Source organism: Sus scrofa, chromosome 14 (assembly GCF_054392235.1).
Source record: "Sus scrofa isolate SSC_HxYL_T2T_F1_AM1 chromosome 14, Sscrofa_HxYL_maternal_Yorkshire_Landrace_v2.0, whole genome shotgun sequence".
In the NCBI taxonomy this organism is placed as follows: domain Eukaryota; kingdom Metazoa; phylum Chordata; class Mammalia; order Artiodactyla; family Suidae; genus Sus; species Sus scrofa.
This window is the reverse complement of record NC_139396.1, coordinates 33,282,251-33,305,938: the sequence shown is the minus strand read 5'-3', so window position 1 is coordinate 33,305,938 and position 23,688 is coordinate 33,282,251. Positions and strand designations below refer to the sequence as shown.

The window sequence follows — 23,688 nt, the reverse complement described above, 5'->3', positions numbered from 1 at the left end:
GCGTTGCTGTGCCTCTGGCGTAGGCCGGTGGCTACAGCTCCGATTGGATCCCTAGCCTGGGAACCTCCATATGCTGCGGAAGTGGCTCTAGAAAAGGCGAAAAGACAAAAAAACAAAACAAAACAAAAAAACCCCCAAAAAACCAAAAAAGAAATCCACTGACATAGCCCATGTTTGCCTATTGCAATGTGGTTCAGTAATGGGTTTAAAACTAAGCTGAGATAACAGTATAACCTGAATAGAACTCAAATGTTTCAAATTCCACCCCAGGACATTTCCTACCCAGTGACCTCTCTGTGCTTGCAATATGAACTGGTGGAAACTAATGGGAAAATAAGGATTCTATGAGCAATGTTCTGATGGGGAAATTGCTCATTTTCTGCTAGACCAGAGAGAAAAAAGAGACGGTTTCCAGTGGGAGCGCCACTCTCCTTCACTAGTAAGGTTTCCAAGGAGCACCTTTGCCCAGACCACCTGCTGGCCAGGGCTGGTGATGTTGGCCCCTGCTGATCCTCGAGCTTTTTCTAAGCATGTCTTTTCCATTTAAGGTTTCCTCAGAGATGCTGCCAGAACCAAGATGTCATTAGTGCCAGCTCAGTGTGATACACAGAGACACCACTTTTTCACACCCACAAACTCACTGGGTAAGAAAGAAGGACAGACAAATTCCATAGATGGGAAGGGGGGAGTTTAGAACAAGAGTACTGCACAGCCGAGTGTTCTTGAAGAATCACTACTGGGGGAGTTCCCCTCATGGCTCAGCAGTAAAGAACCCAAATGGTAGCCACAAGGATGTGGGTTCGATCCCTGGCCTCGCTCAGAGGGTTGGCGATCCAGCGTTGTCGTGAGCTGTGGTTGCAGCCGTGGCTCGGATCTGGCATTGCTGTGGCTGTGGCATGGGCTGACAGCTGCAGCTCTGATTCCACCCCTAGCCTGGGAACTTACATATGTCGCAGGTGCAGCCCTAAAAACAAAGACAAAAGGGAAAAAAAAAGAATCACTACTGGGGCTGGCTAGAAGACACTCTTAGTCTACACCCCTGGAGATTCTGATTCAGTAAGCCAAAGGTGAGGCCTAGGAATATGCATTTTCAAATGTCCCAGGAGATTCTGAGGCTGGACTATGCTCTGAGAAACCCTGCTTTGGAACTTGCTCCAAGGAGGAAGGAGCCGTCATGGAAACATATGGTTGGGACCCTGTAGAGGGTCACTTGGGTCTGTACTTGGCCTGCTCCTGAAACACTCTGAAGAAAACCAGGTACAAACAATTTGTAATTCATCTTTTGAGATTATCGTCCTATTGGGTTATTGCTGTATGTTGGACTTCAAGGCCCCTTCAAGGAGACTGAACTGAAAGCCTCTGGCCAAGACAGAATTACCAGGCCCTTATCATCGCCCCACCCACCTCATTGTAATGCCCCTTCCCCACCTGGAGCAACCTGTCCCACTCCTTCCTGCCCTCTATGAAGAAAGGAGGCCCACTCTTCACCCTGCCCCTGTGGGCCTTATATGCCCCCAAACAACCAGCAAGTGGTGGGCTATAAAAACAGACACTTAGAGGAAGTCAGGTCACTGAGGTAACAGCATCTCCTGCCTCAATAAACTTGTCTTCACTTTGCTTCGGATCCGGAAATTCTTTTCCAACCCATATGTATAGACCATAACACTCTATATCAGTGGGTCTCAACTGGGGGCAGTTTTACTGCCCCCCCCCACACACTCTGGGGACATCTGGCAATACCTGGAAACATTTTTTTTTCTTTTTAGAGCTGCACCTGTAGCATATGGAAGTTCCCAGGTAAAGGGCTGAATCCGAGCTGCAGCTGCTAGCCTACACCACAGCCACAGCAATGCCAGATCTGGTCCACGTCTGTGACCTACACCAGAGCTCAAGGCAACTCTGGATCCTTAACCCACTGAGTGGGGCTGGGGATGGAACCTGGATCCTCATGGATACTAGTTGGATTCTTAACCTGCTGAACCACAACGGAAACTCGTGGAGACGTTTTTGGTTGTCACACAGCGTGTGGAAGCAAGGGATGCTACTGCTCTTTAATGAATAGAGGCCAAGTGTTACCAAACACAAATTCATGATGTACAGTGAGGCCAAGCAAACCTACATGTCAGAGTTTGGAGCAGAGAAAGGTTTGTTGCAGGGCCAAGCAAGGAGAATAGGTGGCTTGTGCTCAAACTCCTAACTTCCTAATGGTCTTTGGGGAGCAGTTTTTATAGGCAAAATGTAGGGTAAAAGCTGCCAGGTATGTGGTATGTGGCTTTCTTCTGATTGGTTGGTGGTGAGGCCATAGGACGGGGCTCCAGGAATCTTGTGCTCAGCCAGAGGTTACCACCCTCCACCGGGAAGGGGCCTTAGATCTGCAGAAGAGCCCACAGGTACTGTTAAGTGTATCCTTTGAGGCAGAATCAGGACCCTGCCCCAAGGCTGCACTATTGTTTCTTGGCTTCTCTTCCCTTGTCTCTGCCTAGCTCCCTTCCCTGATTAGTAACTGTTTGAATCTGACCTTTGGAACTCAGGGAAGATCAAGGAGACTGGACGAAACCGATTTTCTATTTATTCTTATTTTTCGTCTTTTGTCTTTTTAGGGCTGCACCCACAACCTATGGAAGTTCCCAAGTGCGGGGTGGAATAAGAGCTGTAGCTGCTTGCCTACACCACAGCCACAACAATGTGGGATCTGAGCCGAGTCTGCGACCTACACCACAGCTCAGGGCAACGCCAGATCCTTAACCCACTGAGCAAGGCCAGGGATCGAACCTGCATCCTCATGGATGCTAGTCAGATTTGTTAACTGCTGAGCCACAGTGGGAACTCTGAAACCTATTTTCTACGAACAAGAGAGGACTTGTACCCAGGGGGGCCCCACAAGGTCCTGCTCCGTTTCACAGAGACACTAACAAACATCCTACAAGGCATAGAATACCTCCACCCACAGCAAATAATTATCCAGCCTGAAATATCCACAGTGATGTGCCTGAGAAACCCTACTTTACAGAGTAAAGGAGAAAGCAGGAAAGTGTGGGGGGCACTGAGAAAGCCAGCAGAAGTGGAGAATTTTCAAGCTAAAATGGCCCTTTTTTGGGGGGGGGCGCACCTGCAGCATATAGAGGTTCCCAGGCTAGGGGTCGAATCGGAGCTATAGCTGCCGGCCTATGCCACAGCCACAGCAACTCGGGATTCAAGCCACATCTGCAACCTACACCACAGCTCATGGCAACCCTGGATCCTTAACCCACTGAGCGAGGCCAGGGATTGAACCCCCAACCTCATGGTTCCTAGTCGGATTCATTTCAGCTATGCCACGATGGAAACTCCTAAAATGGACTTTGAGCACACTTGTCCAGTCCTCACAGACTGGGTGGCCCAAAGTGCTTGTGGCATTTTTCCGATCCTTCAATTTTACAGGAACAGGTGGAAGCTGTTAAACCTAGAGGCGCTCAGATCTTCCCTGAGCCCCCCGGGTTTCTAAGCCCAGATGGTAATTAGGCTGCGTGTCAATCAGAGAAAATGAAATCCTATGATCAAACCAGATGCAGAGCCTGTACTCAACATACTGTTAGATGAATTAGGTATTAACAAAATCATCTCAACTCTAGATTTAGGAGAAGGTTTGGGGCAAAAATGAGGAATCCAAATACACAGAAGCATTTGTAGCACCAGATGGGCATATGAGCTTAATGCCTAACCCTCAGTTTGAGGGACCCACCAGCCTCTTTCCAGAGCTGAGTTAATGGCCCGTTAAGTGAGCTGGACACGTTTTCACAGCCCATACTGATGACATTGCTATATTCAGCCGGAGTGTGGAAGGGCATCTGGAAAGTCCCAGATTGGTGCCAAATTGATCTGAAGAGCTGGGCTTGTGGCGAAATGGAACCAAGGTCTGTTTAGTTGTCTGGGATCAAAGATTAGGGAAACAGGGCCAAGAGACCACTGAAAGGAAAAGCAGCAGCCCACTGAGATTGTCACATTTCTGCCACTAAGGAATCAAGCCACATGTGACCAAGAGAGAGACATTTGGGATCTCTTTATTTTAGGAGGTTCTGCTAGCATATCTGAGGACGAACACTAGCAGCCAGCGGATGAATAGCACAAAGGAAATACATATAAGAAACTCCTCCTGCAAGTCAGCTACTAAGAGTTTTCATGTAATCCAGACAGAAAGTACTACCAGAAGGCTGGTTTCTTGTGCTATTAATTTTTAGGAAGTTTCTTTTTTCTTTTTTGGTTGGATATACCTGCAGCATGTGGAAGTTCTGGGGCTAGGGATCGAACCCATGCCACAGCAGTGACAATGCCAGATCTTTAACCTGCTGAGCCTCCATGGAACTCCAAGCTTCAGAAAGTTTTAAATAAATTTTCCAGGAATTTTGTTGCAGATTACCTTCTTTTAGTCTTGAAAACATCTCCGTGAACCTAGTTTTTTTACCTAAGTGGATGGGGTCAGTAGCATTCACAATTAGTTGAAAGCCCAGGCTGTTTCAAAGGTTTGGAAGGCGTGAGTCATTCACCAAAATCACAGTCTTAACAAAAAGCCAGCTTTACTTGGACCATCGACCTGGAGAAATTCTTTTTTTTTTTTTTTTTTGTCTTTTGTTGTTGTTGTTGCTATTTCTTGGGCCGCTCCCGCGGCATATGGAGGTTCCCAGGCTAGGGGTCCAATCGGAGCTGTAGCCACCGGCCTACGCCAGAGGCACAGCAACGCAGGATCCGAGCCGCGTCTGCAACCTACACCACAGCTCGCGGCAACGCCGGATCGTTAACCCACTGAGCAAGGGCAGGGACTGAACCCGCAACCTCATGGTTCCTAGTCGGATTCGTTAACCACTGCGCCACGACGGGAACTCCAACCTGGAGAAATTCTTGATGAAGTTAAGGGTCCAGAGGGTCCTGGGAATAGCTCAGGATTCCATACTTTGGTGGAGCAACTGGGGAGATGACCCTTACTGAAATATCTGAGTCCCTCCCATCATTCACAGAGTAGCCATACTCGAGGGTTGTAAGACCTGGAAATGAGATGTGGTTGCCTAAATTATAGGCATTTCATAAAACTTAAAAAAAAAATCAGTTAAAAGTGAATACAAGCTAGAAACCAAACAACCAGGCAGCCAAGCCCCCTAGGGGTCTGCAGGCACGTGCAGGGATCATTCTCACGGTGCCGCCAGTACTGGCCATTTTCTCACTTGTCCAGACCCAAGGTTTAAGATGCTAAGGAGAAATGCAAACAGGCTCCAAATTCTTTACTGGCTTTGAAAGACACCAGTGTAAAAACACTGCAGGAGTTCCTGCTGTGGCTCAGGAGGTTAAGGATCCAACCTTGACTCTGTGGTAGCTCAGGTCCCTGCAGAGGCACAGGTTTGATCCCTGGCCAGGGGCAGTGGGTTAAGGATCTGGCATTTCCACAGCTGTGGCATAGGTGGCACCTGTGGCTCGGATTTGATTCCTGGACTGGGAACTTTCATATTGCCGTGGGCGCGGCTGAAAAAGAAAAAAAAAAAAAAAAGAAAAAACTCAAAAAACCTCTGCAGTGTCTGTACCTATTAAAAGACCAAAGGTCTTGCAATTTTACAATTTCCACGGGTTATGTTTATTGAGCAGTGCCACACACTGTGATAGAGGTACCCAGACGAATCAGCAAAGAAAGCTTTGCTGTGGTGAGCAACAGACTAGCAGATGCAAGTAATCGTCAGAGAACAGGGCAGCTAGGGGCTGGCTCAACTGGGGACAGGTGAAGAATCAGCCACGCCCTCTCTCCTAGGAGGTGAAGCTTAATCTGGGTTTTGAAGAATGAGTAGGATTGATTGGCTGGGGCATGGGGGGCAGGGAGATGCATAAAAGCAAGATGGCAGGACAGGTTCCTGGAGCCCTGGGAAGTCTGGGGAGGGAAGGCTGGGTTTCCTTGGAAGTGGAGCAAGTGGACTGGAGCCCAGCAGAGAGGAGGCAAGGCGTGTACCTCTGGGGTTACCTGTCACCTGGGAGAGCAGACAGCCTGGGAGTTGGTGCACGCAGGTAAGAAGCAGGGAAACTTGGTGGTCACTTGGGTTTAGGGGGGTGGGAGGAGGAATAGGACCCCAAAAGGAGACAGAAAAAGAAGTGTCAGCGTGGGGAGGAGAGCTGGGCTCAGCAAGGGAGGACCAGGAGAGGCAGGTTGCACATGGGCAGGAGTCCTGTGTTCAGGAGCTGTTGGTGAGCAGCTAAGGAGTGGGGCTATGGGGTCAAGGTCACAAGTGTAGAGTGTAGATGATCTCTCAAAAACAAGACTTGTGGGAGTTCCTGTTGTGGTGCAGCGGAAACAAATCCAACTAGGAACCATGAGGTTGCAGGTTCGATCCCTGGCCTCACTCAGTGGGTTAAGGATCCGGTGTTGCCATGAGCTGTGGTGTAGGTCGCAGATGTGGCTCGGATCCCACGTTGCTGTGGCTGTGGTGTAGGCCGGCAGCTGCAGCTCTGATTAGACCCCTCGCCTGGGAACCTCTATATGCCGCAGGTTCGGGCCTAAAAAGAATGAAAAGTCAAAACAAACAAAAACAAGACTTGTGGTTGCCAAGGGGGAGAGGGGAGAGAGTGGGATGTACCGGGAGTTTGGGGTTAGTAGATGCAAACTATTCCATTTAGTCCAACTGTGTAGCACAGGAAACTACATCCAGTCTCTTGGGATAGACCATGATGGCACATAATATGAGAAAAAGAATGTGTGCCTATGCATAACTGGGTCACTATGCTGTACAGCAGAAATTGACACAGTATTGTAAATCGACTATACTCTAATAAAAATAAAATTTAAAGCAAAAACAAAACCAAGACAACAGAGGGATGGAGCGTGCTAGTGGGAGAGGGGATAAAAGATGGAAAATGGCCAGTGGGAAAGCCAGTGGCACAAAGGAAAGAAGAGGGGGAAGGAGGATCCCTGACCTCGCTCAGTGGGTTAAGGCTCCGGCGTTGCCGTGAGCTGTGGTGTAGGTCGCAGACATGGTAGAAGGATGCCGAGACGGTAGTAAGGAGGCTGAGAGAATCTGGCCCTGGTGTCCTCCCGCGTCTCAGACCTGAACACCAAGGTCAGGGGGTTGCGGTGGGCGGGCCATTACAGTCTGGGGGGATGTTTGTTCTAAACCACTTAAGTCATGAATGCTTTACTTTGTAAAAAACAATTAGAGCAGACGCGGGGGTTATCCTCACGGTTGAGTTCCTGATGCATTTTTTCTATTGTAAAACACGCATACCGTCCCGTATACCATTTAAACCATTTTTCTGTGTACAGCTCAGTGGCATTAAGTACAGTCACATTGTGGTGCTATGGGCCCCACACCCACCCTCCAGAACTTTTTCATTTTCCCAAACTGAAACTTTATACCCAATAAGCACTAATGCCCTCTTCTCCTCCCCCAGCCCCTGGCAACCCCCATTCTGCTTTCTGTCTCTGAATCTGACTCCTCTGGGAACCTCAGGTAAGTGGAATCTACAATAGTGTCCTTTTGTGATTGGCTCATTTCAAGCTCTTCAGAGTCCACCTGTACTGTGACATGTGTCATAATTGCCTTCCTTTTTAAAGCTGAATAATATTCCATTGTATGCGGAAACCACTTTTTGTTTATCCATTATCTCTTGATGGTCGCTTGAGTCATTTCCACCTTTTGACTATTGTGAGTGATGCTGCTACGAACATGGGTGTACAAATATCTACAGGTAGGAGAGCCCTAATGCTTTTCTGGGTGGGAGGTAAAGGGTTGCAGTTAAGCTAGTGATTCAGGAATTGTACACAACTTTCCCCTGATGTCTAGGCTGCAATCTCAGAGCTTTAACAGTGTGGGGGCTATGAGACTATTGCCTAATCAACTCCTTCACTGCTTTACATGTAAACTAGTTTATCTGCTCTGTTTACTGAGACCAAGAGGAAGGGTGTTTTGTTTTTTTTGGATGAACTTTTGAGCCTCTCTGGGCTGCACAGGAAAGGCACGTGGGCCTTCTGTGTTCCAGCCAGACTCAGCTTTTCTCACTTCCTTAAATGCTGCTCCCCTCTCTGCCCAGGCATTTGCATATGTGCCTGCTCCCCCCAACCTCCCTGTGCCACCTGGGCACTTGGGGCTTCCCGTCTCTTCGATTCCCATCATCTTTAGTCTCCTCAGAGACTTCAGTTCCTGCGAAAGCCCACTCTGAATCTCTAGAGTAAGTTGGGGTCCATTGCTCTTGCCTTCCCATTGCCCAGTAATCCCCCTGGTAGAGGGATTGTGGGCTCTATTCTTCAGAAGATGGGTTTGAAAACCACTGAGCTGGCCTGGGAGGATGGAAGTGTCTGGGTGTGTTGCAGGGCCTTGTCTGCCCACGTTAGTGTGTTAACCCAACACTCCTACTTGGTTTATGTATTTGTACACCTGCCTTGAGGAACAGTAGGCAAACAATTGTTTTTGTTTTTCTTTAATTGGGTTTCTTTGAATTTGTTTATTTTTTAAAATTATAATTGATTTATAGTGTTCTGTCAATTTCTGCTGTACAGCAAAGTGACCCAGTTATCCATATATATACATCCCCCTTTTTTTTTTTTTTTTGGATTTTTTAGGGCCTCACCCAAGGTATATGGAGATTCCCAGGCTAGGGGTCTAATCAGAGCTGTAGCTACTGGCCTACACCACAGCCACAGCAATTCCGGGTCCTTAACCCACTGAGCCAGGCCAGGGATCGAACCTGCATCCTCATGGATGCTAGTCAGATTTGTTAACTGCTGAGCCACAACAGGAACTCCCATATATACACATTCTTTTTCTCACATTATCTTCCATCTTGTTCCATCACAAGTGATTAATATAGTTCTCTGTGCTCTCCAGCAGCAAACTATTTTTTTTTCATGAGGGATTCCAAACATGCCATCTTTTGAAAGAAGCTTACCTGACTACAAAGAAAAATTAATTGAGTTATATTGGATTTAATAGAAGAGGAGTAACTATTTAGATTGTAATGCAAGCAGTGGAGAAAGCAGCTTACTTAATGAAAAGCTATTTAATGCTCAAATGAAAATTTAAAATATAAGAGAGCATTTAGGTGTTCATTGGAGAATTGCCTATACTATCAAAAGCGGAGGGCACTGTATGTGTTCAACAGGAGAGGGATGGTTAAACACAGTCACTATACTGTGTTCATAGAAAGAAGTAATTTAAAATAATGTTACTAATGGGAAAATTATGCTGGTGTCATAAAGCAAGTGCAAAAACTAGGATTCTTTCTCTGACTGGGGGATGAAAGGTAATTTTAATTTTCTTGTTTTATAGTTCTCTGAATTTGCCAGATTCTCTAGAAGGTGTGTGCATTATTTTTTATAAGGGAAACTAAATGGCAGCATGGGTGGGTCTTTATTTGAACGTGGAAAGAGGAGTTCCCGTCATGGCTCAGCGGAAATGAATCTGACTAGTATCTATGAGGATGCAGGTTCGATCCCTGACCTGGCTCAGTGGGCTAAGGATCTGGCGTTGCTGTGAGCTGTGGTGTAGGTTGCAGACATGGTTCAGATCCTGCATTGCTGTGGCTGTGATGTAGGCCAGCAGCCGTAGCTCTGATTTGACCCCTAGCCTGGGAATTTCCATATGCCAAGAGTGTGGCCCTAAAAAGGCCAAAAAAAAAAAAAAAAAAAAAGAGAGAGAGAGAGAAAGTAGAAAAGATGACAGGATCTGCTTTCAGAAGGTGCTAAGGCATTCCCTTTGTGCCTCAGGGGTAACGAACCCAATTAGTATGGGTGAGGACCCAGGTTCAATCCATGGCCTTGCTCAGTGGGTTAAGGATCTGAGATTGCTGTGAGCCGTAGTGTAGGTTACAGGTTCAGCCTGGATCCTGAGTTGCTGTGGCTGTGGCTGGTAGCTGTAGCTCTGATTCAACCCCTAGCCTTGGGAACTTCTATATGCCGCAAGTGCAATCCTAAAAAAAAAAAGGGAAGATGCTCAAGTCCACTTCTATTTCCTGAAGATAACTGACACTGGGAGAGTCATATGACCTCTGGGGAGGCCAGTAGTTTCTCAGACTGAGTGGCTCTTATGGAGGGCTTGGGGAAAGACAGGGTCGCTCCTGGACCTACCTCAAGGTTGAAGCTGTCAAGAACTGGGCGGAGCTTCTCTCTGCAGGCCAGACAGTCCTTCTGACAGCTGCTGGACACGCTGCTGGAGAAGAGGCTGAGCAGCAGGAGGTCACAGAACAGGATTTTCATGGTGCAGGAGCCAGAAGCAGGATGCTAAAACACCAGGGAGGGTGGCAGTTAGAACAGCTCTTCTGTGGGGGCTGGTAAGAGCTGGGACCATCGCACAGGGGATGCCGGCCTGAGATTCACCTCCCAGGCGGGGGTGGATTGCCGAGGACACAGGTGGCCTGATGTTCACCCAGGGGCTAGTATTTGGGAGCCGGGGGCAGCCCCCTGTGATTCCTGCCCACCCTCCGCCCCCGTCTGGCCTCCACCTGCATGAGTGCTTCTAGGGGCTAAAATCCTCATTTTGCAACTTAACAGTGTGAGACCTTAAGACAACCTTTCCCAGATTCAGTTTTCAAGGCTCTAAAGTGGAATAGTGGTGACCAGCTTATCAGAGGGCTGTTGCAAAGATGAGATCTGTAAGGGCTGTCTTGCAAAGTGCAATGACAAGTGAGAATAGAAGATTGATGAGTCACTCCCCCCGACCGCAACCTCAGTCTTCCCTTCCTGATAAAGAATTTCTTTTTCTTTCTTTTTTTTTTTTAATTTTTATTTTTTGTCTTTTCTAGGGCCGCTCCCACAGCATATGGAGGTTCCCAGGCTAGGGGTCGAATCGGAGCTGGAACCATTGGCCTACACCAGAGCCACAGCAACTCGGGATCCGAGCTGCGTCTGCAACCTACACCACAGCTCATGGCAACGCCAGATCCTTAACCCACTGATCAAGGCCAGGGATCGAACCTGCCACCTCATGGTTCCTAGTCGGATTCGTTAACCACTGAGCCACGACAGGAACTCCAAGAATTTGTTTTTCAAGAAGTTTTGGTCAAGTTTCTTGTCCATTCATCCTCCCACCCCCCGCCCCCAAAATTCGAGCTAGCTTCCTGAGCGCAGAGCCCAGTAGGTCCACCTTGCAATTCCATTCAGAGCACAGACCAGGCATTTGAATTTATTCATTGAAAAGTGAGTGAAGAGAGCACTGGGAACTCTATCTAGTCACTTATGATGGAGCAGGATAGAGGATAATGTGAGAAAAAGAATGTATATATGTGTGTGACTGGGTCACTTTGCTGTACAGTAGGAAATTGACAGAACACTGTAGGCCAACTATAATGGAAAAAATAAAAATCGTTTTAAAAAAGAAAAAAAAGAAAAATGAACAAAGCGACTATTCTAAGGTAATAGCTCCAATGATTATTTGTTAGAGCAGTTGTTTATATTCTTTATGTAGGATTGCCACAAAGATGGACAGTTTTTCCTGCTCCTCTTTAAATTTATCCTGTGATCAAGTCTCCTGAATCCAAAAGCTATTTTCTTGGACTGCATCATCTTGGGTCCCTTTAGAACCATCTTTATGTGGAAGATTAAATGGAAAGGGAAACAAGGAAACTTTCTGGAAATGCTGTGAATGTTCTCAATTTAGGTGTAGACCACAGGGGTATACACATTTGCCAGAAACCCCACTGAATTGTGCATTTAGATTCTGTGCATTTCACTGTATGTAAATTTTACCTTAAGATTTCAGGGTAGAAAACAAAAATAATTGCCTTTATCACTTTTTCATCAGAATATACTGAGAAAACACATAAGCCTGGCTATTCTAAGGCAGCCTGCAGACCAGTAGCATCTCCTGGGATCTTGTAAGAAATGCAGAATTTCAGGCCTTACCCCAGAACCACAGGATCTGGATCTGCCTTTTTAGCAAGAAGCTCAGGTGATTCATACACATGCTAAATAAAGTCCAGGAAGTATGGTAGAAAATGGATGTGAAATGGAGCAAGCCTGGGAGACGAAGGGGCACCCTGCAGGGAGGTCACCCAGGGGCTATTTTGGGAGACCACCCGGCCTCTTCTTGGGCATCACCCAAGCATGTCATACCAGGAGGATGTTGATGGAAAGATGCTCTGCTGATGTTTGTCAAGTCAGTGGGCTGATATTTGAGATGGTTTTGAAGAATGAGTAAGAGTTTTCCAAGAGGACAAAGAAGAGGGCATCTGAGAGACGCAGGAAATGCCTTTCTAAAGGCACAGAGGTGTGAGGACCACAGCCTGGCAGGGCATGGTGAGCAGGAGGCTGTACCGAGTCCACCTCCCTAAGGGTGAGAGAAAGAGGCTCCATCCAGATGAAACCGGGTCATGTTCGCCATCCTCAAAGGTTTGACATTTACCCTACAGGTTGGGATGTCCAGGTTAATGAACAATGAACTTGAACATCTATACAAATGGCTATATCTCAAATGCATTTTTCTCCTATATCCAGATGGCTAGTGCCTTCATTGAAATTTATTGCCTTGGTCACTGTGATTGTCCTCTAATTAGTCTGCCTACTGATCTAGCCCCCCACCAAGCCATCTCCAAATCGGATGATGTCACTTCATACATCAAATAATTCATAACCCCCTGAGACTTTGCACCGCTCCTGCCTACCTCTCTAGCTTCAGCTCCTGTCACTTATCATTTTATCTCCTCCAATCCTGGTGGATCGCATATGATTCCCAACTCCACCAGGTCCTTAATGCCTCTGCATCTTGGTCCTCCTTCTTCCAGCTCAGTCCTTTCTCCAGCTCACACTTCATGTCCAACTCAGGAATTTTCCCCGCTGGAGAGCCCTCTCTAGGCCCTGGTCCTCATTAGATGAATCTCCTCTGCTACCTGGCATCACAAGGTAGTAGGAAGCCATTGAGCCCCAGGGGCCTGGCTGTCAAATGGACACACCAGGCTTATGTGACAGGGTCATTGGAACTCACATTTTTCTCATATGCTCATCACTACAGACTGTTTGGGTTCAGACCCCATGTCTGCAACTCAACCTCTTAGGTTCTATAAGACCGGGATAATAATAGTACCTATCTTATAGGACAATTAATGGGTTCATGTTTTCAAGCCATAAAAGGGTACCTGGCACATAACAAGTGCAATGTAAAAGCTTGTCCAAGAGGAGTTCCTGCTGTGGCTCAGTGGGTTAAGAGCCCAACCAGTATCCATGAGGCTGCAGGTTTGATCCCTGGCCTCACTCAGTGGGTTAAGGATGCAGCATTGCCATGAGCTGCAGTGTAGGTCTCAGATATGGCTCAGATCCCTCCTGTGTTGCTGCGGCTGTGGCGTAGGCTGGCAGCTGCTGCTCCAATTCAGCCCCTAGCCTGGGAACTTCCATGTGGTGCAGCTGCGGCCCTAAAATCAATTCTGTGAGCATGGACTTGTCTATTTCTCCCACTAGGATGTGGCTTCTTGAAGGGTAGCGATTACCTTTGATGGTTCTCTGTGTTTCCAGCACCAGCACAGGGCCCGGCACTTAGGAGATGCTCAAGAAAGTCTGCTAGGTGACAGTGGAGTATCTCAGGAGCCCTCTCCCTTCTTAGAGCTGGGGGTGTTCTTGGAGCGCTGGCCTCACTGAGGCCCAGGATGCTAATGGCACAGGAGCCCCTTCAGGATGTATGTCACTGACCAAGGGTCTAGTAGCTAATTGTTCAGCTCAAGTGGGAGGAGTGGGAATGAGTTTTACTCCAGAGAAAATCAAGATGTCATCCTAAGCTGGAACCTCATGCATGTTCTGGAAGAAGACTGGTTGCCAGTGGCTGGGAGACATGGTTGAATGGTGCTATGTGCTAAGTTTGCCCTGGTGAAAAGTGTTGGTAGATCAGCCAGGGAAACTCATCACCATCACAGGTTCTTTTGAGAAGCACATGCGTCTTGAGTTCCAAACAGCCACTATATAAGCAAAAGTCTTAAACTGAAGACTGCCTGGATGTGCCTTTTGTTTAATTTGATAATTGCCTTTACGGTTTTTTTTTTTTGTTCTGCACAATTTCAATCTTTCTCATCCGGAGAGTTTTGTAGAATTTGTCCAGCATGCTATGCTCTCTATGGCCACATGATGGCAGTGTCTGTGCATCACACAAGACAGGGAAGGCCGGGAGAAAAGGGACTGTTTTCCTTTTCTTCCTAATACAAAATTGCAACACATAATGTTTGCATAGGTCGAGCTGATAAGTTGTGACAGATGTTAATGAAATGCTCCCTGGCTGCAGTTTTTCATGAACTTCATTAACTGTGGCAACTTGCGCATTCAGGAAATGTTTGGTGGATGGACTGCTTGCTACTCGTTATCTCAAATTCTGGGGAAATGGGTTTTTAGGATGAGATGAGTAAAGAAGATGAGCTCCTGGCACCTTTAGCACGTGTTCTATTTGATAGCCTTTCCTGCCTATAAAATGCAGGCCGTCCTTGGTTTGGCACTTGGGGAAACTTTACCAAATCTGCTTCACATTAGGCCAGCCCTCCCTGTGGGCCCCCAGTACACTCACCTTTCTTCTGGTCTCCAGCCTCCCTACTCTGCCATATCCCACCTCTCATTTCATTTATTTTAAATTTCTAAATTTAAAATTTTATTTTTTTCGTAAGAAAATCATTTTTGGACGTTCCAGTTGTGGCTCAGCAGAAACTAATCTGACTAACATCCATGAGGACACGAGTTCCATCCCTGGCCTCGCCCAGTGGGTTCAGGATCCGGCATTGCCGTGAGCTGTGGTGTAGGCCGGTGGCTACAGCTCCGATTCCATCCCCAGCCTGGGAACTTCCATATGCCGTGGGTGTGGCCCGAAAAAGAAAAAGAAAGAAAGAAAATCATTTTTATTTAGCCACTTCATTTATTCACACCGCTAAGCTAATCAAGGCATGTGATTATTCCCTTAAAATTGCATCCTGGGAAGTGTTTTCACTTAGGTTTAAAGAAAAATACATGGAAGCAATTGAATGCTGGTGAGCCATGGTTAGTTATTATCCTTGTTTATGAATTAGCATGAGTTTAAAGAGTAGTTGATGCCAAAGGCTAAACTTTTTATTTTTATTTTTCATAACAGAGTTCCAGCCACAATGAAACAGAAAGATCGATGAATGTCAGAGGACATTTAAGCCTGTTTAAAAAAAGCTGAAAGCTGGATTCCTGTCCCTCACTTTTAACTGGTGACTCTACCTATTAATTAAAAAAATTTGAGTTCCCTTGTGGTACAGTGGATTAGGGATCTGGCATTATCACTGCAGTGGCTTGGGTGACTACTGTGACTCAGATTTTATCCCTGGTCTGGGAACTTCCATATGCTGTGGGTGTGGCCAAAGAAAAGATTAAAAAAAGATGAAATATATGTAATTATCCTTATAAAGAACATAACATTTTGTCCTTTTTGGCACTCCTCACAACCCCTAGTATAATTGTGTTCTAGGTTAAGACTTTAAACTTTATTGAAAACTTAACAGAATTTTTTCTTTCCTTTCCTTCTCTTTCCTTTCCTTTTTGTTTGGACATGCCCTCAGCATGCAGAAGTTCCCAGATCAAAGCTTGAACCCTTGCCACAGTTGTGACCCGAGCTGCAGCAGTGACAAAACTGGATCCTTAACCACTAGGCCACCAGGGAACTCCTAGAAGTTTTTTTGCTCTTGAGAAGTCTTGACAACATCTGTGTGCTTTCTTTGCCCTCTGTGTATCAATTAATGCCAATTAAAATGAAGGCGAGTAATTAGTTAACTCCTGAGTTATATTTATCTTTGATCTTTGTACTTTGTATCAAAGTTGGTCAAGTCATTTCACCTCTGAGAACTTCAGTCTTCTCACCTGCAAAATTGGGGTTACAACTGCTTTTTGTTTTTTTTTTGTTTTTTTTTTGTCTTTTTGCCTTTTCTAGGGCTGCTCCCACGGCATATGGAGGTTCCCAGGCTAGGGTCTAATCGGAGCTGTAGCCACTTGCCTACGCCAGAGCCACAGCAACGCGGGATCTGAACCACGTCTGCGACCTACACCACAGCTCACGGCAATGCCGGATCCCCAACCCACTGAGGGAGGCCAGGGATGGAACCTGCAACCTCATGGTTCCTAGTCGGATTCATTAACCACTGAGCCATGACGGGAACTCCACAACAGCTTTTGCTGTTGTTTTTTATGATGCAATAGAGACCATCAGTAAGTAAAACTTCCCTGAGTATGTTTGACATTTACAGGTCTTGAATTCACCTAGTGAACCAAACTCAGCTCACACTTCTGTGTGAGGATACTGCTTACTACATTTCTTTTTGTTGTTGTTGTTGTTGTTGTTGCTGCTGCTAATTCTTGGGCCGCTCCCGCGGCATATGGAGGTTCCCAGGCTAGGGGTTGAATCAGAGCTGTAGCCACCGGTCTACGCCAGAGCCACAGCAACGCGGGATCCGAGCCACGTCTGCAACCTACACCACAGCTCACGGCAACGCCGGATCATTAACCCACTGAGCAAGGGCAGGGACCGAACCCGCAACCTCATGGTTCCTAGTCGGATTTGTTAACCACTGCGCCACGATGGGAACTCCATGCTTATTACATTTCTGAACATCTCTGAACACCTTGCATTGAATAAATAAATGTTTAATTACCTCTTATTTCAGTAATAACAGGTCATTTAATTTATACCTTTTTTTTTTTTTTTTTTAAGAGCTGCAGATGTGGCATATGGAAGTTCCCAGGCTAGGGGTGGGATTGGAGCTGCAGCTGCCCACCTATGCCACAGCATCTGCGACCTACACTACAGCTCACGGCAATGCCAGATCCTTAACCCACTGAATGAGGCTAGGGATCGAACCCACATTCTCATGGATACTAGTTGGGGTCTTAACCTGCTGAGCCACAACGGGAATCCCTGATTTATAAATTTTATTTGCACCTCACTCTTTTTTTTTTTTTTTTTTTTTTGCTTTTTTAGAGCTACACCTGAGGCACATGGAGGTTCCCAGGCTAGGGGTCTAATCGGAGCTACAGCTGCCAGCCTACGCCACAGCCACAGCAACACTGGATCCTTAACCCACTGAGCGAGGCCAGGGAGGCCTGCAACCTCATGGTTCCTACTTGGATTCATTTCTGCCATGTCATGACCGGAACTCCATGCACCTCACTCTTTATAAAGATAAAATGCCCCTGTGTTTAGCTTTAATCTATTTGCATGTACTCTTGCTTTCAAGGGCAATATAATTCTTTGTTTATCTGTTTGGAGGAGTCCATATAAAGTTTTAGCTAAAGCTAAAAGTAAATTGAGTTTTGTCTATGACCTATGAGAAAGCCTGTTATTTTAGTGCTTTTAGTGGAGAAGAAAAGGGCAGATGTCAGCTTTCTGCTAGAGGCAGTGACAATGCTGGATCCTTAGCCCACTACGCCATCAGGGAACTCCCGAGTTTTATATTCTTATACAACCCTATAATCAAGCGTTCATATTATCCCCCTTTTGAGATAAACGTATATACATAGACATTAAGCAACTTGCCTAAGACCATCCAGCTCAAAAAAGAGCTAGGGAGTTCCCATTGTGGCTCAGTGGGTTACGAATCTGACTAGTATCCATGAGGACTCAGGTTCGATCCCTGGCTCTGCTCAGTGGGTTAAGGATCCGATGTTGCCGTGAGCTGTGGCATAGGTTGCAGACGTGGCTTGGATCTGGCATTGCTGTGGTTCTGGTGTAGGCTGATAGCTGCAGCTCTGATTTGACCCCAAGCCTGGGAACTTCCATATGCTACAAGTGTGACCCTAAAAAGCAAAAAGCAAAAAAAAAAAAAAAGGAGCCAGGACTTAAAACTCAGACATTTTGACCCTCAAACTTGTGTTCTGGGAAATAACTTTATCCTGCTTTGGAAAGGTTGGCAAATTCTGGTGGAATCTGGCTGCAGTAGTAACCATGTTATTATTATAGTTAGCATCCTCTGTGCCAGGAACTGTGCTGATTGCTTTATAAGCATTCAGCCTCTGGGGTAAGTACTGTTGTCCCCATTTTACAGTTGGGAAGACCGATGCTTGAAGAGGAGAACTCGCTTGGAGAGGCAGAGCTGGGGCTCTACCCGTCCCAACTTCCAGTCTCATGACCTCTCACCTGACCTCTCAATGATCTCGGCAGTTTTCTGTGTCTTTGTGTAGGTGAATTCCTTCTAAGGGTCTCCCCTCTCTGATGACACCCCTTCATCTCTGCCTATCCCCCGTTCCTGGAGGAGTTGTTCATTGCCCACCAGCACAGGGGGGTTGTTTTCCACAGAGCCCATTTCTTTTTTCTTTTTGTTTCATTTTTGGCTGCTGTCAAGACTTAAGGGGAAGCTGTGCCTTAAGCTGGCTCCTTTAACCCACTGTGCCAGGCTGCGGATCGAACCCGTGTCCCAGTGTTCCCAACAGGCTGCCAATCCCATTTCACCACAGTGGGAGCTCTGTCCACACATCCCATTTCTTCAAGCCATTACAGACACAACTTGACCACTGAGCTTTTACTTGCTCGCCAGCTAGGACCCGTTTACTTTTCCTCCTCTGACTAATGTACTTAACAGCCCTTTCTGCTCTAAATTTCTACTTGGAAGTGGGAGATGGGCAGAGAGGAGGCAGAGGACAAAGCAAGTCCCCGCCCTGCACAGACCCGATGTGCCCAGAGCCAGCAGGCCATGAATGAACAGAAGCCCTGGGTTCCAGCTCCAGCTCTGTGTTACCTGTGGGATCTTGAGCAAGGCCCTTTCTTTCCCTGGGGCTCAGTTTCCCCTTCTCCAAAAAGAGGCTGTTGGATTACATGGTTAATTCTTTTGACTTTATTAGTGGACAGATATTTGTTACAACAGCCCAGCTGGGGCTCAGCAGAGGGATATGGTTTTTGTCAGGGATGCCATTTGTGGAAACACATCACCACTCTTAACACGGAGCTTCCTGATTCTGGGCCACGGTTCCACATACACTGTCAAAATATCATTTTTTCCCCCAAAGCTTTCATTGACTTTTACAATAAAATCACTTAATAGTCCTTTCAAAAAGATTAGAAAATACAGATAAATGGAGTTTCCATTGTGACTCAGTGATAATGAGCCCAACTAGCATCCATGAGGATGCTGGTTCTATCCCTGGCCTGTTTAGTGGATTAAGGATCCGGCATTGCTGTGGCATAGGCTGGCAATTTGACCCCTAGCCTGGGAACTTCCATACGCCTCAGGTGTGGCCCTGAAAGGCAAAAAAAAAAAAAAAAAAAAAAAAAAAAGAGAAAATACAGATAAGCAACCAACAACGGATCTTGACCAATCATCTCCAAATTCTCTAACTTTACACCTCCAGCAGTCAAACAATCTTGAGCACATGTGACAAATGTATTTGTAAGTTACATGCAGGCTAAAACCCACTAAGGTGCGAACTAAGAAAGATAAGTGCACAAAAAATTAAGCCTCAGTTTCCCAAAGCCCAGTGGACTGTCAGGTACCCATGCCCCTGCTGGAGACCACTGGTCTAGACACCTTAACATCTGGCGATATTGGCGGTGAGCTCTGAGGACAGGCTGTGGCGGGGTCTGTTTTATGGGCACTGAGCACTGCGGGCTCCTATCTGAACGCCGAGCACGTTTCGCCGCTGAATGAATGGAAGGATGAATGGGGAGTGGGTGGGGGAGGGGCACAGTGTGAGCCGAGAGGGGGAGGTTGGCTCTGAGCCCTGGTGGGAAGGTAGGGCCCTGGGCGTGTGTGTGCTGGTGATCCGCTGACGTTTTCACCGAGACCCCAGCACTCAGCTCCACGCGTCACCCGCCCGCCGCTGAGCCAGGCCTTTCAGAGCTGGCCATGCTGGCTTCCTACGAGGCTGAGGCAGCAGCCGGTATTTGAAAAACCACAGGATCGCAGAAAATCAAGACTGAGCCGTGTTCATAGGCTATTTAAGGAAGTGCCCAGAGAACCGTCTTGCCCCCACCTCCCGAAATTGGTGTGCTCCAAATCTCAGGCTACTTTGTGGTTAGAAGGAAAGCAACATGCATGTTGGATACTGGGAGGACTTAGAGGCATTGAAATCCAAGTGTATAGAACGTCCGGTTTGCCTAGTGAGCTCCCAGTCATTCAAGCCCCTGCAGACTGTCCTCTCCATGACTGCTGCTCCCTGGGAGGGGTCCCTCCCTTCCCCAGGGTATCTGATGAGCAGTTCCCCCCAGATCAGGTAGATTTCTGTCATGGGAGCTGTGGGGCTGGGCTGAGGCTTGATGAACCCTGTGGATAAAAGAGTAGAACATTCACCCTAAGTCTTCCCTTCCTTCTGTGGGTGTGGGCATTAGCATGAAATAAGCATGTGGACAAGTTTAGCTCATTCCCTGGTACCTGGTAGTTTTCACTACATGTTCATTCCTTTGCCCTTCTTTTGTGCCTTTGTCCAGGCTCCCTTTTCCCTCGACAAAGCCCTAGGTCCATCCAGATGCTGCCGCCTCCTCTTCCTGTCTCCAGTCCCTAAAATTTCTGGAGCAAGCGCTTCTTCCCCCAAATTCCTCCAGCGTGTGCAGTCTGGATCACACCATTTGGGACTTAATTACACCCAGCCTTGCATCGACCTCTAATTGTTTCACTGTGTAGGTTACCCCACCCCCACCTCCATCCCCATTAGTGGGTAAGCGCCCCTGTCCCCCAAGGCTGGACTCGGTCCCATCTCTGCCACGTCCTGAACAAATTATTTAACCTCTCAGCTTCAGTTTCTTCAACTGCAACATGGAGATAATGACACCATCTCGCAGGGCTGTTGCCGGGGATAATGGGTGTGAAAAGCGCTAAGATGTAAATCGTTGTGTGAATGTAAAGAGCTGTTATTATCACCTCTGTTGGATCCGCCCTGCCTGGTGGAGTGTAGATGATAAATACCTGATTGATTGAATACAGAATAGCTGTGTGACAGCTCCAGAGAGCACGGGTTTGCACCTAATCCTGCAATTACTCCCTTTGTTGACAATGCAAAATCTCCTGCATCCTCTAAATCGGCCCCCCATACCTTCAACCTTCAGCTGATAAAGCCAGGGCCGCAGAACTGCCCTCCCCTCCCCTGCAAAGGACCCCGGGCTGCACCACAGCGCCCTAGACGGGAAGCAGGTGGACTGGTAGAAGCGGCTCCTTTTCCCAAGGTGGTGGTTAGGGGCAGCCTTTCTGGGGACCCTCCCTTGCAGAAGACTCAGCGAGCCCGAAGAACATGAATGCCTTTCGTGGAAGGTATTACGGCATCAGTGGAAGCGTGCAAACCTTTCCCCTGCCACACTTTCTGCTGAGAAAGAGGAGTGTGCCTGCAGCAGCCACCCACAGGCAGTGAGAAAGAGCAGCGATTTCCTTGGGAGGTTTTTGATAAGAATCCAGGCAGCTTCTTCCCCCCCAACCCCACCCCACCCCAACGTTGAAAACTCCGGTTTAGGCTTGCTGGCGAATGCCATGCAAAGCTCATCTTTTGTTAGTCTGCCGAACAATGTTATTGGTTATAATTGGGGCAATTATGGGCTGCTCGAGGAAGCGAAACACAGATGTTGAAGCCCGGGATCAGGGTATTCAAGTCCAAAGCAGCTTGCTTTAAATAGTCCATTTCCCGAATCATCCTGCCTTACTTGAAATTCCCCCAGAACTTGCCCATGTTCAGAATGAGATGGGGAGGAGGGGATGGGTAGCGGGCGGGAGGGGAAAGAGAGAGGCACTCGCGGAGAGAGACGCACAAAGAGAAGAGGAAAAAGGAGGCTGAGCGAGAGTTCGGAGGACTTCTGATCGTCGCATTCCATAGGACGCCGGGCTGAGACCTTTAGGTGGGAGAGCTGGGCAGAAGAAAGATGCAAAGAAAGAGAAGAGACGGCCAAAGGATTCCTGGTCTGGGAGACCAAGGTCATCCCTGCGGAAATCTCTGTGGAATTCACACCCAGCTACGGTGTTCAGCATCCTGCAGCTGGAGCACTACGCCCTGGGTCTGACTTTTCTCTACATCATCACTAGCAATTTGTACTCGGTACCTAGGGGAACAGGGTTCCCTCAGGATTAAACACCCAAATCCAGATGGAGTTCAGTGATCTGTTGAAAACCAGCCCGCACACGCTCTGAAAGGAAGTCAGCCACGGAAAGAAAGCAAGCTCTCACAAGGGTGCCTGGAAGGGCGGGGGCCCTCCCCCCCACACCCCCAAGTACCTATCCCTTCCCTAACCTCACTCCTATAACCACATTTGGCAGCAGACAGCAGTGACCTAGTAGGGGCCACATCTGGGGAATCAAAACTTTTCCTCATTTCCAAGTTCCGCTCTTCTTCTGCATCTCTTATCAGGATAAAAGCCTCAGCCCTCCCCTCTATCCCCCCACATCCGAGCACGAAAAAGAACACAAATGAAGGAATAATCTCACGGAGAGGCCTTCAGCTTCCACAGTGGACAAAGGAGAGGAGCTGGGGAGAGCGCCCTGCCGCCCTGTGCCTTCACTAGGCTCCCAGCAGTGTGTCTTGGGGCCGGGGCTCGTGAGCAGCTGCCTACCTGGGAGCTGTCAGTAGCCGGGGCTCCTTCAGCTGTGAGGCTCTGCTGTACCAGCCACCAGCTACACCAGCATATATATCCTCTCCCCCCCACCCCCCCGCACACCCCTCCCCTTCCCTGCCCACCTCGATGACACATACACACGCTGACCCCCTTAATCAAGCAAGCAGCAGAACCTACCATCCTTCTCGGCTGTTCCCCACCCCCCTGGCTCTGTGCTCAGACCTGTGACATCCCAAGCTCCCAGTCAGTCCATCCCCAAGCCTGCTTTACCTGGACTCTGCTCAGCCAGGATCCCACAGCTTCCTTCTTTTGGCTTCCAGAGGCACTGCGAGGGCTGACAGGGAGCTCTGGCAAGTCAGGAAGGAAAAAAAAAAAAAAAAAAAAAAGGCTCCTGGTGACAGTGACAAGGCAGACCCTAGTCCCGGAATCTCCTTGAGCAACCTTTTTGCCTGAGGAATGAAGCACAGGGAGTGGGCAGAAAGGGGGAGCTCCCACCGTCACAGAGATGCCCAGAGCTTAGCTCAGATGGCCCCCTCCTGCTGTCACCGCCCCATACAGGCAGCAACAGATAGGCCACTCCAGGGAGTGGCTTGACCTGCCACGGGCCAGGGTCTGGCACAGGTGCCCCCAGTGCGGCTCAGTGGAAGACACTGAGATTTTGGACCAAGAACGAAGTGTCTGAAATTCTGGTTAGAGCAAGTTCTTCTTGGGAACCTCAAGTCCTCCTTCTGCAAATGGGTATAATAACTCCCCAGGTGGCTGTTTGATTTTGGAACCCATGAGACCTTTAATCAATGCGGGTTCTGCAGCCCCTCCATCCTTTCTCATGAAATCATATCACCTGAATCTAAATGCCCCTGCCAGCATCTCCTGTCACAACAGAGAGCTTTTATTTTTTATGTTTATGTTTTGCAGGCTAGGGATGGAATCAGAGCTACAGCTGCCAGCCTATGCCACAGCCACAGCAAAGCCAGATCTGAGCCGTGTCTGTGACCTACACCACAGCTCACGACAATGCCAGATCCTTAACCCACTGAGCCAGGCCAAGGATGGAACCTGTGTCCTCATGGATCCTAGTCAAGTTTGTTACCACTGAGCCACAATGGGAACTCCCAACAGAGTGCTTTTAAAGCTGCTAGTAAACTTTAGAGTGTCACCACTAAGAGCCTTTGGAGCCTCAGAAATTGTTGGGGATGCCTCAGCATGGAGCCTCCTCTCGTTCCCAGGTGAAGGTAGCTTCCAGTCAGCCCAG

The 23,688-nt window shown here is 47.8% G+C and overlaps 2 protein-coding genes across 8 annotated transcripts in view; one reads left to right on the top strand and one right to left on the bottom strand.

The window, feature by feature from the left end:
• The window catches only part of PNOC (prepronociceptin), a 32,105-nt gene extending 9,342 nt beyond the window's left edge, over window positions 1-22,763 (bottom strand). For 2 of the 5 annotated variants that reach the window (XR_014825707.1, XM_005670451.4), the window contains exons 1-2: window positions 22,434-22,482; window positions 10,070-10,222 (exon numbers count right to left, since the gene is read on the bottom strand). Coding sequence is in view for 4 of the 5 variants with exons in the window: in XM_005670451.4 (XP_005670508.2) it covers window positions 10,070-10,198 (129 nt within the window). In the remaining variant the exon portion in view is untranslated. 5 annotated transcript variants of the gene reach the window in all.
• LOC146396473 (uncharacterized) lies at window positions 5,719-22,822 on the top strand. 3 transcript variants are annotated; one of them, XR_014828443.1, is made up of 4 exons: window positions 5,719-6,021; window positions 7,399-7,457; window positions 15,033-15,135; window positions 15,484-15,695. XR_014828443.1 is itself a non-coding variant. In XM_084997802.1 (3 exons), the coding sequence occupies exons 1-3, from the start codon at window positions 5,825-5,827 to the stop codon at window positions 20,405-20,407; spliced, it is 330 nt and encodes a 109-aa protein (XP_084853928.1). In that variant the 5' UTR covers window positions 5,719-5,824; the 3' UTR covers window positions 20,408-22,822. The 3 variants fall into 3 exon arrangements, 1 of the variants encoding a protein (XP_084853928.1); XM_084997802.1 differs by lacking the exons at window positions 15,033-15,135; window positions 15,484-15,695 and adding an exon at window positions 20,334-22,822; XR_014828444.1 differs by lacking the exons at window positions 5,719-6,021; window positions 7,399-7,457 and adding an exon at window positions 8,037-8,175.
• The last annotated feature ends 866 nt before the right edge of the window (window positions 22,823-23,688 follow it).

Coding starts and splice junctions, on each gene's coding strand:
- LOC146396473 (XM_084997802.1), top strand. CDS start 5,825: ATGGGGGGCAGGGAGATGCATAAAAGCAAGATGGCAGGACAGGTTCCT. Junction 6,022..7,398: donor CTGGGAGTTGGTGCACGCAG/GTAAGAAGCAGG, acceptor CTCCTCCCCCAG/CCCCTGGCAACCCCCATTCT. Junction 7,458..20,333: donor GACTCCTCTGGGAACCTCAG/GTAAGTGGAATC, acceptor GCCTTTGTCCAG/GCTCCCTTTTCCCTCGACAA.